The sequence below is a fragment of the Bombus affinis genome, chromosome 4 (genome assembly GCF_024516045.1).
Source record: "Bombus affinis isolate iyBomAffi1 chromosome 4, iyBomAffi1.2, whole genome shotgun sequence".
NCBI lineage: Eukaryota > Metazoa > Arthropoda > Insecta > Hymenoptera > Apidae > Bombus > Bombus affinis.
This window is the reverse complement of record NC_066347.1, coordinates 11371463-11385764: the sequence shown is the minus strand read 5'-3', so window position 1 is coordinate 11385764 and position 14302 is coordinate 11371463. Positions and strand designations below refer to the sequence as shown.

At 34.6% G+C, this 14302-nt stretch overlaps 4 protein-coding genes across 15 annotated transcripts in view; 2 read left to right on the top strand and 2 right to left on the bottom strand.

The window, feature by feature from the left end:
• LOC126915063 (elongation factor-like GTPase 1) overlaps window positions 1-3498 on the top strand; it is a 28067-nt gene extending 24569 nt beyond the window's left edge. For all 6 annotated transcript variants that reach the window (XM_050719407.1, XM_050719405.1, XM_050719404.1 and 3 more), the window contains 2 exons: window positions 2442-2629; window positions 3294-3498. In XM_050719407.1, coding sequence (XP_050575364.1) covers window positions 2442-2601 — 160 coding nt within the window. In that variant the 3' untranslated portion in view covers window positions 2602-2629; window positions 3294-3498. The remainder of the gene's footprint in view (window positions 1-2441; window positions 2630-3293) is intronic.
• Window positions 2928-6519, bottom strand: LOC126915116 (uncharacterized). Its single transcript, XM_050719529.1, has 2 exons — window positions 6370-6519; window positions 2928-6250 (listed from the first exon to the last, which is right to left on the bottom strand). The coding sequence occupies exons 1-2, from the start codon at window positions 6385-6387 to the stop codon at window positions 5021-5023; spliced, it is 1248 nt and encodes a 415-aa protein (XP_050575486.1). The 5' UTR covers window positions 6388-6519; the 3' UTR covers window positions 2928-5020.
• Window positions 6520-6535: 16 nt separating this feature from the next.
• On the top strand, window positions 6536-11847 carry LOC126915081 (ATP-dependent Clp protease ATP-binding subunit clpX-like, mitochondrial). Of its 7 annotated transcripts, none has more exons than XM_050719445.1 (7): window positions 6536-6787; window positions 8081-8236; window positions 8329-8526; window positions 8623-8771; window positions 8894-9083; window positions 9297-10198; window positions 10312-11847. In XM_050719445.1, exons 2-7 carry the CDS (start codon window positions 8167-8169, stop codon window positions 10561-10563), a joined length of 1761 nt encoding a protein of 586 aa, XP_050575402.1. In that variant the 5' UTR covers window positions 6536-6787; window positions 8081-8166; the 3' UTR covers window positions 10564-11847. The 7 variants fall into 7 exon arrangements, with proteins under 7 accessions (XP_050575402.1, XP_050575400.1, XP_050575404.1 ...); XM_050719443.1 differs by lacking the exon at window positions 6536-6787 and adding an exon at window positions 7039-7188; XM_050719447.1 differs by lacking the exon at window positions 6536-6787 and adding an exon at window positions 7050-7188 and having other exon boundaries at window positions 8167-8236.
• Window positions 11848-12064: 217 nt separating this feature from the next.
• LOC126915120 (mitochondrial outer membrane protein SLC25A46-like) lies at window positions 12065-14075 on the bottom strand. Its single transcript, XM_050719540.1, has 5 exons — window positions 13907-14075; window positions 13510-13792; window positions 13242-13298; window positions 12890-13166; window positions 12065-12784 (listed from the first exon to the last, which is right to left on the bottom strand). Exons 1-5 carry the CDS (start codon window positions 14073-14075, stop codon window positions 12356-12358), a joined length of 1215 nt encoding a protein of 404 aa, XP_050575497.1. The 3' UTR covers window positions 12065-12355.
• Window positions 14076-14302: the final 227 nt, after the last annotated feature.

The following is a 14302-nucleotide window of genomic DNA, read 5'->3' as shown; positions in this document are numbered from 1 at the left end:
TCATATATCCAAGTATCTAGAAACGACAGATTTTTCTTAAAAAAAAAAAAGAGAGAGAGAGAAAGATTATCTAGCTGTGGAAAAATGGTGAAATTTAAATGATTTGGCTCTACTTAGTCAATCGAAATAAGCTATAATTGATTATCAAATAAGTAAAAGTATATTGTATCCTGGAGCCGTTTGGAAAGTTTCGGAAATGCAAGTAACCCGATAAAATTAGGTAATTCTTGGAAAACCGAAATTTCGAACACGACGTAAACGTGAAAATAAAAAGAAAGTAGTCCATGTTGTACGTGGAAATATTGAAGGGAAGAAGTGACGCGAAACAGATAATCGGTGCAGCTTACCTACCTACCTAGCAAGTAGGTACTTTTACACACGTATAGTCTGTAGGCGGTGGTTGGCGCGATCCACGCGATCCACGCGATCCACGCGATCATATCCACGCGTACAATAATATTCTAAAGATGATAATATTCAAATACTCGAACTCGCCTGTTAAATGGCGAAAGCTTTCTACCTACTTTGACTTCGCCGCTATATTTCGATCGTTCTTTCTCCCCTTTCTTCGCTGTTTTAGCCCGAACCATCCTCCTTTCGATACTCTGCACCTGCGCCCATCAAGTATCTCTCCTTTTCCTAAATATTTCGTTACGCGGTTTGCCACGCGAAAATATCTACGCTCGCCAACCAAATTTCTCCTAGCGCGATAAGAAAGAGACAGCTGATACGCATCTATGTTTATAGAACGGATTGCGTATCATTGGTGTACACCTGAATTTTCCGTCAGCTGGATATTTCTTTCTTTACGTTCAAACAAACTCGTGGATTTTTTCATTCGAAGAATCACGATATTGTACAGCTAATATTTCTACCCTACTAAAACGTCGATCTTCGACTTTTATATCTTCTTGTCTCGTAATTAAAAGCCCGCAGTTACGTTAATGGTCTGACGCTATATTACTCGAAAACGATAGATGATATGCTAAATCGTAACAGATTTTTCAAAGTTCTGATCGTGAGTTTGAGAATCGCTGTTTCATTGATCGACGCCGCAATCCATTCACTCGTACCTTTTTTCTTTTCTTCTACTGCTCTTTATTCTTCTCCTTCTCCTTCTTCTTCTTCTTCTTCTTCTTCTTTCTCCATCCACCTGCATTTGCGTTAGTCTTACTCTCCTCTCTTATTTGTGAAAACAGATCGAAATGAGATCCAATTCGCCCCGCTCCGCTTCGATCCGATCCGATCCGATCCGATCCGATCCGATTTGATCGTGTCTCGTCTCGTCTCGTGCCTACTTTATTTTTATCTTATTCCCCTAACTTTTACATTACAGCAAATAAATTGCACGCTACGTGATAATCTCGTATCTACTAAAAGCCAAATCTCAATGTTTTGCTCTATATAGTCTTTATGTAGTTTGTTCGATCGCTATGATTTTATGTACAATCTTTTAAAGCTTAGACGATACACGTTAGATTTTAAACACAACGTTTTATTTCGTGTGCATTTCATATTTAACGAGGAACAATATTCATCGTAACGTTTCAACAAGTTCGCTCTCTTCGTTCGGAGAACCACTGTATGTGGCATGAATGAATTCTTGCTATCGAAGAGGGGAACGAGACTCGGTTACGATTCGGCGAGGAGTTTGAGAGCAAGGTGGGACTGAAAGAGTAGAGCATCGAGATAAAAGTCGCAGAGGGGAATCGTAGAGTTGGACGTATAGTTGGTTAGAGGTGAAACTCTCAACTCTCAACAGTGAGATTGCGGCATGGTAGAGTGAGAGACAGAAACAGAGAGCGAGAGCGCAGCGCATTGGTGTCCGTGCATGTGTATACGGTGAGATCGTAACGTTACGAGTAGGTAAAAAAAGGGGAGATACGCCAGATTCTTGCATGTACCGGCGATGAAAGAAGGATGGAAGAGGGCAGGCGAGTGCAGGTGCCGCAACCTACGACCGGAAACTATCCTCCTTGCTGCGACTTTTAATGCAGTGCAACTACGTCTTCACCGTCCTAGGGAAGAATGTCGATCGACCAACAGAAAAAGAAATCACACGATTCTAACGATGGAACGGTACCCATCGACGTAACCATCTTTCTCATTTATCAATTTCCTTTCCTTATCAACCGTTTTTATTCCCATAAAAGCAGAAAGAAGATCCTTTCAATAAATAACACCGTTATCACAATTCCATTTTTCTTCCATAAATCGAAATAATCTGGCAGAAAAATCGGAAATCAAATTTTAAACGAACGACCATCGAGTTTCTCGGTGGTAATACTTTTCGATTACCATCGATCTAAACATTTTTCACGCCTATCAAACCCGTATACCCAGAACATTTTCTCTCGCCACAAACTACCGAACTAAATTATTCCCTGCGAATGAATTCTATAATACATGCGTAGCTCTTAATAGGTTTAATTTTGTTTCAGGAAAACTGTACGCGGCATTTGGAAAGAGACAAGGCCGTGTAGTTGCCGCGGAAAGTGCTCTCGGATTCGGTGGACAGTTTCGCGTACTTGCGACTTTACCTGTGCCAGAGAGCTTTCAACTTGCCAGAGAACTGCGAACACAGACATCCGGGCTGGCTAGTCCTCAACTGGTTTTCAGTCATTGGGAGGCAAGTTTTTCCATATAAAGAGAACACGCAGACAATATCTCGATGTTTTCCCGTGTTTCTTCGTCGCGTTATTCCATTCGCATCGTTCAATCATTACTGACGATGGAAATCCATCCGATCGGTTACACACACACACACACACACACACACGATCTGATAGGTTATAGAGTTATATCATGGTTAATCAATTATTAATTATCCCAACAAATCAAAGTGATCCTCTCTTTCCTCTCGTAAACACGCATTCATTTGTTTGTTTGTTTATATCGTTCTTCTAGCTAATTCACAAACAATATGCTGATAAATAAATGCAAATAATTTAAAGTTTTATTCGATTACTTCGTGTTGCTGTTGTTTTGCCACTTGATAGAAATCTTGGGATCTATTGTAATTAATTAATTTAGTGTAATTAATTAACATGTTAAACATGTTATTTAGTGGACAAATTTTGTAATACTTAAAGTACAGCGTCCGAATTGCAGCAGCATAGTTTCGCTTGTCTTAACACCATACACGTTGCTCATCGCGTTAAATAGCAATCTATAACGTAAAATGACACGTGTACATACATGTATCTCGTTAAGAAACAAAATTATTTCGGTGCTTTACATTGCAATTTTGATATAATAGGTTTTTTTTTTTTTTTTTTTTTTTTTAATAATAGGTTATCGAGCAAGACCCTTATTGGACGCCTTCCACGGACGAGGAGTACCTACACTTTGGTGACAAAGCAGATAGCGAGAACAGAGCTAAAAAATATATAGATGCAGTCCGTCGACGTAAAGGTTTACCTGTGGATTCTCAACTGGTTATGCACGCGGAAAAACAACGCACTCTATCCAAGAATAAATAATACTGGATAAATAATACTGAAACCCTCTATACTCTATGCACCTCTGTCATACGACTTCCCACTCAGTCTGTGTACCATTCCTCGTACGCGCGATCCGGCACGTTACGTTTCTAAATATCCTAACGTTTCCATATTAAAATTAATTTACAAAAATTCAACTTTTCGCCATCATCAAGTCAAACAGCTGAATATAAAAATATCGAGAGCTACATAAGTATATTGAAACAAACTGTATGAAGTGTTGAACCTTAAATAATATAACTTAAATAGATATTCAAAATGATAGAAAGAAAACCAGTCAGATGAAAAAGTTTTACGATAGTGTAAGAACTACGCTACTTGGACAAAATAATGCGTTTTAAATATATTTTTCTGAATAGCTGTAGCAAAAAGAAGCGATAGAAACGCGCAGGTACGACTACAGTGCAGAAATATTGCATTGAATGTATTAGAACCTGAAAAAAGATGAAAAAGTAATTAGTATTAAATTGATGTTAAATTCGATTGTCTTACACGCGTGCTCATTAAGGTGTTTATAACGCGAATATCTTTCAAGAGTCAAACACGCTGAGACGCGAAAATCATATTCTTCCCGTATGTCTGACATTTTCCTCCCTTTAGGAAGAAATTCTTTAGCAGTTTGTATTTTCTACGCGCGCACACTAACAAACAATTCAGAAATCGACGACATAACTGCAACTTCACGTTACAATTACATATATGCCATTTCGAACGCCGAAATTACCGGTATTACATATTTCACTTTTATTTTTGCTTTTTTTCGAGAGCAATGAGGTGCGGGCTAAAGTTTTCTTTAAAGAAACGTTCTTCTAGTCATTTCACGCAACATATTAGCCTTTTAACATTTTTTTTAACAACCGTTTTTCTCTACTTAATCGAAAAGTCATTTTTGCAGCAGCTTACTGTAGCGATTAGGAGATCAAATTTTCAAACTTGAATATTTCTATTTCGATAAGGTCAGGCTGTTTAAAAATAGACTCGTATATAGATAATATATATATATCGATACGATTCTCTCATGTTTCTGTGATTGGTATATAGTACGGCATACGGTACTATGACGTACAGTATGTTGGCGCAACGAATGAACAAAGTATCAAGAAAAGAAAGGAACTATATTTGCTTGGGAAAGGAGCAATATTAGCTTGAGAGGGGGGGGGGGGAGAGGTGTGGAGGAGGGGGAGGAATTTAAGCACATTATGTATATCTGAAATTAAAATACACACTTTCAAACATAATATGATCCATGTGTATACCGATATCCATTTTCTATACTGATTATTGAAATTAGATTAATTGAATAAAAATAAGAGTAAAATCTTTCAGTTATTAATGACTTAACAATCATTTTTAGCTGCATTCGTTGTGTTTGTAATTGATGTCAATTTCACTTTAAAATGTTCAATTACAGCTTTCCTTCTAAATATATCGGTCATCGTTTATTAAAATTAACATTGTTCCTTCATTTCAAAAATTATACAACAAATGTATTTAATAGAGATGTCGAAAGTTGTTATTTAGTTTTCATCAAATTTAATCTTTTTCCCTTGAAACCCCTGTTTCATAATATCTTGTTGCTTCTTCTTTGCGACCCAGGAAGGATGTAGATTTTCATATACTGGACAAATTACTTTATTAATTTTCTCCTCTTCTTTAACTTGCACGTCTTTCTTATTTCGCTTCCAATGTGTATCGCTTCTCTCTCTCACGCCACTTTGATCATGAAAAATGTTTGCGCAATTCATTTTTCGTCCTCTACCCTCATTTCTCTCTTTGTATGTTTTTTCGTTATACAGTTTATGCTTTTTCTCTTTAATTTCACGCAACTTAAATATATCACGACTAATATGATGATGACCGCTGGTATTTATCTCTTTAGAAAACAGAGTATCGCTTGAATCCAAAGTTACCTTATTTCTATGTAAAAAAAAATCGTCTGTGTTTTTTAATGACTCCGCTGTTTCGTTACAATACTGCTGATTTTTAGTTTCCTTGTATTTGCCACTTTGTTCTTCTGTTTCTTGCAAAACTTCCATGAATGGTTTAACAATGGCCTCGTTGCTAATGACTTTAGTGACAGTCTTAGAACTTTGGTCAGTCCTAGAGTCTATCTCTACATCTTGCATTTGTAATATCCTCCCTGACTTACCTCCATCGTCTTTAGATTCTGTATTCAATTCCCTTCCTTCCGATAATCTTCTACATTCTCCATTAACCTTCCTTCTTTTTTCACAAGGTACACCGGCAGAAGATGTAACATCACCTGCAATTTTTGTGTTCCCTTCGTTCACTTTTTCTACAGTGTTGTCTGTATCACATTGTAATTGGTTCGAATGCTTCTTTGGGACATCCTTAGCACAATGTCCTTTCCTTCTCGATGAATACCTCTGTTTCCTCAAGGAAATATGTTCGCTGTAGTCTGGAAACTTTTCCTGAAATTCTATTATTTTCGAACTTAAAGACTTGTAACGAACAACTTTTGCCATAGCCCGAGTTCCATCGTCAGTGTGTGTGTTTTGTAATATGTCTTGCAGGCATTTAAACCTAGTAATTCCGAATTTTGATATCTCATCGTCTTTAATACCTTTTAACGCAAATACTTCCCTTAAAAGTTTATCCGCCTTATTCTTATTTTTTTCCAATTGTTTTTCATTGCCGTTACCACTGCGTAACCTTTTCGCTTCTCTGATCAGTTTATTTATTACACAGATACGAGCCTGACGAATGCATTGTCTTAATAGAACAATCTAGAAAATTAATAACAGATGGTAAAACACCGTTATACGATGCAAAATAATTAAAAACAATCGTTTGCTTACGAATTTTAACAGATCAATTCTGTATTAAAAGTATGTTAATGACGTACCTCGTTATTTATTTCCATCCTTTTTGTGTTATACGTTTGAGAACAATTGTACCCGAATATTGAATACTTAGGTACAATTACAATTAATACCAACGTTGCAATAAACCATCAACGAAACAAACAATGCACTGTTTTATATCGCCATTTTTTGTCTCTTTTTACACGGTACTACGGTACACAATACTACATGACATATACATATATACATACATACATACGTACGTAGTACAACGTAACCTACTATAGTTCAAATTGCAGTGGGGAAAAATGAACTATACGCTTTTTAACCGAAAACAGAAACGACAGAAAAAGAGGAGGGGTGAGGATGGGGGAAGAAAATGAGCATAGGAAAGAATCAGTCTGCTAAATTTACAATTGGTTAGAATTATTTGAAAAACTTATTACAATTAACTTCAAGGTAAATAGAACTATAATTATTGATACGCGTTTAATATTTGCTACCAAATACGTAACTACTTGGATATGTTTATGTACGTATAAGCAGTAATACGTACACAGAAGATATTAAGCGCCCTCAAGTGACCATATGCACAGACGTACTGACGTTTCGTTATTTCGTAAAAACGTCGTTGTGTGTAGTGTGTGCTCGCGTTAAGAACATTGATAAACTTTTATCAAGAAATCTAACAGTAAATATATGAAAAAATAGTCCCATTCAAAGAAGAACGCGAACAATTTGGTATAGAAAAGAAGAATTGTACGTTTGAATAATTGGAAACAGCGTATATCATCCATCAGTCAGAGAGTTTATCACTACCGTGATAGACTGAATATATACTATATTCGCCACGTATATAGGTACGTGTGTACAAGATCATACCATATAATTCTTCAATATTTTGGTCAGTGGTTTCTAGATATGTGGTTTCATTGACATGGAGGTAAATTGAACATTGTTTTCAAACGAATTTTAACAAAGTAAATATAATAACATTGGAAAGTTTCGGAAGACAGTCAACAAATGACCTTGAATCATGCTTCAAGCGACTGTTGCACCTTGTAACGCGATATGTCAGACGGTAGTGTTTATAAATTAATTTCTTTCCTTGTTCCATTCGCGGTAACCAATTGACACAAGATTTTTTGGATTATTGGATTTTCTACGTATGTTTCGTGGAAGAGATGAATAAATTATGAGTAATAAGAAACTGTTTATGCATTAGTGTTTATTTGTCAGGTTAGTATCTTCGATATTTTAGTACTTTCGTTAACTACAAGTTGTCACTGTTTATTTTTACATTGACATTGCCTCTGTGTTCGTATTTTGCTTTCCTATGCATACATCACAATTGCAATTTCGTCGTTCAAATAGATCAACTGATACTATTATTAATGTTTCTTTTGTACTCTTTCTCTTTTTTTTTTCCTTTGTCACAATGATTATTCTTATTGTTCGTTATTTAATGAAAGAAGCATACAATTTTTATACATATATAGATTTCATGCTATCTGGGTAACTCTGTCCAATTTTATATATAGTTTATATTTTTTGTCTATAATGTCTCCTACTTTACATTCAATCTTCCTTGATCTGTTGTACAAATTGTTAATGTACAAAATTATACTATTTGCACGTATAATACGTTTAATATCTTTGATTACATTAATCGAGTTTTTCTAATTTCTGATTTCAGTTTTCCTTTAAAAAAAATCAATCTATCTCGTTTTAATATCTTTTGTTTTTACATAGATTTTATCTCAAGCGAGTCTGATAATTAATGCAGAACCACTTTCTTTACTTTCCCCATTTTGTTTGCGTGATAAAAACAAACAAAGATGAGCTGCGTTCGTTGCTGCTTAACCAGTGCCAGCCGCATTGCATCTTCGAATCATGTGGCAAATCACGGTTAGTAGACAATCTATACTACATTTGAAAACTATGTATTATCGATTGTTTAGTCTGGCTTGGATATAAATGATTATTTCTTTCTGTATTAGTTCACAAAATTGTAAGAGTAGCTGTGATTAGATCGTTGACGGTTGGTACCACTTTGGGAAAAGCACCCACCGAACCTACTCCACCTGGTAAAGATACTAATACTGGTGCGTCATCCGTTGGAAATGGCGGTGGGAAGAAAAATACTCTTACATGTCCAAAATGTGGTGATCCTTGTACACATGTAGAAACTTTTGTGTGTAAGTGAATAATACTTGAATGGTTCTCTGCATGAGATAACTAACTATAGAGATGATCTAGAGTTATCTATGATATATAAACGTATTTTTGGTCAGCATCAACAAGGTTTGTCAAGTGCGAGAAATGTCATCACTTTTTCGTCGTTCTATCGGAGGTAGATTCAAAAAGAAGCCTTAAAGAAGCTTTAAGAACAGATGATACAAAGCAAGGATTTTATAGAAAACCACCACCACCACCAAAGAAGGTAATGATTTTATATGATAATATATTATAGGCTAGTATTATTATTCTAAACAACAAAGAACTTTGTATATTATTGTACAATAAGTTATTATGACAGGTATTAATATGTATCGGTATTTTCAGATTTTTGAGTACCTAAACAAACATGTTGTAGGTCAAGAATATGCTAAAAAAGTTTTGAGCGTCGCTGTTTATAATCACTACAAACGAATCTATAATAACTTTCCAGTGCAGAATTCAATGCAAGGTTCTATTAATGCAAGCGGTACACAAGATTTGAATCATCCCTTCACTCATAGAGGTCTTAAACCACGTAAATAATAGTTTCCCCATTTTGTACATAATCCAATATAGAAATATGATATAACACATCCGACAGAAAATAATTAAATAATATTCAGTTCTAGATAGATTTTATACCAATATGGTGTAAATAACATTGTTTCTAATCTAATCAACCAAACATTTATTTGCATACGTAGATATTTCATTTAACTAATGACATTCATTCTTCGCTATACCGTAGACTTACTACATATTTCGACTATTGGAAATTCGCTCGGCGTTGGATTCCAGCAATATCCTACAGGAAACGAGTATAAATCAACAGAGAATCAATCAGTCTCTGGATCTGATATTCTTGATAGTAAACAACATCAATTGAAATTAGAGAAAAGTAATATCTTGTTACTTGGTCCAACTGGTAGCGGGAAAACTTTGCTCGCTCAAACAATAGCTCAATGTCTCGATGTACCTTTTGCTATTTGTGATTGCACGACGCTGACACAAGCAGGGTACGTTGGTGAAGATATAGAAAGCGTTATCGCAAAATTGCTTCAGGATGCAAATTACGTAGTGGACAGAGCGCAAATGGGTATCGTATTCTTAGATGAAGTTGATAAAATTGGCGCTGTTCCCGGCATACATCAACTGCGAGACGTTGGCGGAGAAGGTGTACAGCAGGGAATGTTAAAAATGTTAGAGGGTACGATTGTGAACGTGCCGGAAAGAAATAGCTCTAGAAAATTACGCGGAGATACATTACAAATCGATACTACGAATATTTTATTTGTTGCTTCCGGCGCGTACAATGGATTAGATAGATTGATTTTGCGACGTAAAACTGAAAAGTATCTTGGATTTGGTGCATCGCCGTCTTCTGAGAGTCCAGGAAGAAGAGCTGCGAATTTAGCAGACGTTGCAAACATGTCACCCTCTACGGAAAGAGATAACAAAGAGAAGGATTCGCTGTTACAACAGGTCGAAGCAAGAGATTTAATTGATTTTGGTATGATTCCTGAATTTGTTGGCAGATTTCCAGTCCTAGTACCGTTTCATACCCTCGACAGAGGTATGCTTGTTAGAATATTGACCGAACCACAAAATGCCATGGTGCCTCAATATCAAATGTTATTCTCAATGGATAAGGTACAAATTAAATCGTTTCGTCGTACTACTTACAATCAGATTTGCTCAACGCATATACGTATACGTAATTTAAGATTCTCGAGTTGTTTACATATATGTATATGTGTTTACAGGTAGAATTGACGTTCACCACGGAGGCTTTAAACGCGATAGCGTCATTAGCAATGGAGAAGAAAACTGGCGCAAGAGGACTGCGAGCTATCATGGAATCACTGCTTCTGGAGCCCATGTTCGAAGTGCCAGGTAGCGATGTAATGTCAGTCCACGTAACTGAAGGATGTGTACGAGGACAAGAAAAACCACAGTACATCAGAAGAGGTGATGTCACCGAGGAGGAATTACACGCTCAGCATATACACAATTAACATATAATTCATATTAAGAACCTACCACACATCTGATCGATTTCTCGTAAAAATTGTTCAAAACTATATCTTACGATAATAGTTTTCGATCTAACACAAATTTGTGAATAATATGTGTTCATTATAATCTATGTTTCTTTAACAAAGCAAGATTATACTACATGGATAACATTAAGGAGAAGAAATAACGAAATGCAAATAACACTAAGAGATTATGCAATTATAATTATTCTGTATTAATTTGTACCGCATACAGTACGGATGCAGATAAAACAAATCGATTGTGGTATGCAATTTACTTTGTGTTCAAGCAATTTGTAACAATATCAACAAGTTTGTTATTGAATTGTTTCTAGATACACGCGCGTGTGTACACGCGCCTACACACAAATTTTCACTTATAAAAGTGAACAGAAATTTTATCGTGATTTTAGTAGATTGAGATCGTATAAATTAAAAGCAAAAGATACTCGGACTGCTACTACTATGCAAAAATAAATTTAACGTAATATTTTAGAGTTTTACAATTATGATATCTACGCGTCTGTTCTACATACTATTGTAACAGATAGAAAACGCAATTAGTGGATATAACATGTATTAATATTTAGATATTGTACAATATCGTGTAATATATACAATGTAAATGATTCACGCATATATTACATTATAGTTACTAAAATATACAAAACAATTACAACTATACGATCAAGATTACACGAAGCTAGTACAAATTCATCATATATTGTTACATATATATAAATACACATCTTGTTGGAACTGGAAAATTGTATGAAATAGACTCGACTCTCTTTCATTTTGAGATTATCTTTAAATAATTAAAACACCTTGGACAAGAATTTAGAAACATATTTTTTATGAAATATTAAATCATATTAAACAAATTATGTTTAAGTTTTAAAGTTGGGAGTAAATAATATTTTATATATATATATATATATATATAGGTTATATATATATATGTGTGTGTGTGTGTGTGTGTGTGTGTGTGCGTAGAGAGATCATCAATTTTGATAACGTATCGGATAAAATGGGAAAGAAATTAAAATTTCTGAAACTGTATGTATTTTCTGAAGATTTAGAATTATTAAGCATTAGTTAGCGGTAGATATATATTCTTGTCGATTGTTCCATTTTATTTTATATATATGAAAACTAGGTGTAAATGAAAGGCTGTGTAATATATGATGCAAGTTAAAAAAAAATTGTACACATATAAAGCTGTAAAAAACAAATGTTGAAAGTAAATGCTGTGTGATATTAGTTTTCAGAGTATCAATACACTTATTTTTCCACTGTTAAGAGCTAAAAATAATAACGAATTGGTACAATATTTCCCGTAGCTAGCACAGTTTTATAACTTGCATCTTTACATTTTTTTCAATACTTATAACGTAAGTATTTTAAATGAAATGAATCATTCTAAAAAGTTCGTGAAATAAATATACTTTTTGCATGTATCTATGAAATATCACAATAATGCAATTCTAAAATTCTTTTATTTCTCATTCATATATATATTTAAATATCGTAAATTACACGTACACAATGATTTGGAAATTTTATTCGCTTGATTATTCCATAATGAATCAAAAGATATTAAAATGTTTAAAATTACTGAAAGCATTAAATTATTGATCTAATTTGGCAATAATAAAAGAAGAGAATAACCAACGCACTACAGCGTAGTAATTTCATACTTATGCATATAATATAAGTATAGTACAGTCTATATAATAACACAAAAGGTAATACTAAAGTTGATGCTATTTTATATGTCGTTGTAGTACCAATGTGGAGAGGGCTCTTGTGTATTGATGAGCTCTCGTGATTTTGGTTTTGGTCTTAGTACTGTTCGTAATTCTGTGAAAGCCCATTTAATAACCCGCACTGTTATAACATTTACTGTAAATTCTAAGATAAGAGCACCAAATCCTTTATATAGACCAAGGGGTCCCTCGGTAGATATAATCGTACTGTAACAGTCGCTCGCACTGCTATATCCTGTCAATAACGGTGTCACGCTACGACCTGTATCCAAGTTGTCGATGATGGTTCGCGTACCTTGAAGATGAAGTCTATGAATCACCGTTTCCCAAGGATAAAACAATGCTTCAGCCAGGAACGTAGAAACTAATGACGACTGTAACTCTATATCTTGTGCGACAGTCTCTGACAGCAAGTCTCTGCTATATGCACCCTTGACAAGACGTACAAATAACATTCAGTGCATATAATTTAACGAATTCGATACTTACTTCAAAGGAAATATTTCCTTAAATTATTATCAATATATAAGACTCACTCTTAACTCTTGAGACTGCTTTTGTCTAATATGCATAATACGACTAGTAACTCCTTGAACAGCCAGAGTGAAAAGGTATTTAGATACTCCATAAGCAATTGTTGGCGGTAGAAGAGAATAAATGGGAATTAGTCTGCCTTTGTTGCTCACTTCAACTAAACGAATTGCACCATCTCGAAAAACATCCAATATGCCAGGGCTTTCAGATGCAATTTCAGATTGTACCGTCTCTACTAATGATGCAGAATAGAATGGTGCTACTAAACCTAAAGAAATACTATCATATTTTCTATTAATTTCGTGTTACGAACTTATACCAAAGAACATTTGACATATACTAATATATTATTACCATTTAAGAAGGATATGTTGTCCGAATGCTTTCAGTGAACTATTACATGTTATTTCCCTGAAATTAATAAATATTTCATTATCATTTATTATTATTATTATTATTATTGTTATTATTATTATCATCATCATCATCGTCGTCATCATCATCATCATCATCATCATTAACACCGTGTATTTAGCATTGTGAAAATAAAGAAGAAACTATCGTTTATTCTCATTCGAAACTGAAAAATAAGCATTTATTGTATATATAAGGATCACCTTACTTTGGCCATGGTGTTATTTTAGAAATGAAATCTTCGATAGCTAACAACATCCCTTTTACAAGCAGCACCGATCCAATTCCTTTCCATAATGTATTTATCCCTTGAGTTTGATGGAGACGTACGACCACAGGTACCAAAGTGATTGGTATTATGTGATATTTGCTCAATCCAGGATTTACTTGACACTGCCGTCTTAGAACAATAAGGGGATGAACTAATAAAGTTTCTGTAATTAAGGTTGCTAATCCACAACTAGCTACCATATATTTCTTTACAGTGAGATCTGAAATACAAAGTTTCAGATTAAAGTTTCTTTATTCACGCAAAACAATAACAGAACTTTTGCTATATTTCAATAGATTTTACGCATAAATACACTTATTTCAATAAAACTGACCTCCTTCGGAAGGTGGATTATCTTCGACTAGAGGATGCACAACAGGAACATCTAAAGGACGAATAACCTCTTGTCCATGGTAAATATATGGAAAATTATTTCCAGTTTCCCAAGATTTAGACACAGATTTTCCACGATATACTCTTTCGTAACTTTCCAATCCCGCCATCGTTTAAGAGAGTAATTTTTCAAGCATAACAACTGTACATTTTCTGAATAGTCCTAGAACTATATACATATATATATAATTCGCTCAACTTGTCGCTTTCTTCGATTACAAAGAGACGTCCATCTGCATCTATATCACTTCCGCTTGAAAAGTTGAGAGTTGGGATGTATGCAGATACATGTTGTGATGTATTCACTACTGTAGTCATCGCGCAGCACAACGACGCA

Excerpts from the sequence above, each read along its gene's own strand:
- LOC126915081 (XM_050719445.1), top strand. The coding sequence starts at position 8,167 with ATGAGCTGCGTTCGTTGCTGCTTAACCAGTGCCAGCCGCATTGCATCT. Across the intron at positions 8,772-8,893 it reads CACCACCACCACCAAAGAAG|ATTTTTGAGTACCTAAACAA; the intron begins GTAATGATTTTA and ends CGGTATTTTCAG. Across the intron at positions 9,084-9,296 it reads TCATAGAGGTCTTAAACCAC|ACTTACTACATATTTCGACT; the intron begins GTAAATAATAGT and ends GCTATACCGTAG.
- LOC126915120 (XM_050719540.1), bottom strand. The coding sequence starts at position 14,075 with ATGGCGGGATTGGAAAGTTACGAAAGAGTATATCGTGGAAAATCTGTG. Across the intron at positions 13,299-13,509 it reads AAAATAACACCATGGCCAAA|GGAAATAACATGTAATAGTT; the intron begins GTAAGGTGATCC and ends TATTAATTTCAG. Across the intron at positions 13,167-13,241 it reads CAACATATCCTTCTTAAATG|TATTTCTTTAGGTTTAGTAG; the intron begins GTAATAATATAT and ends AAAATATGATAG.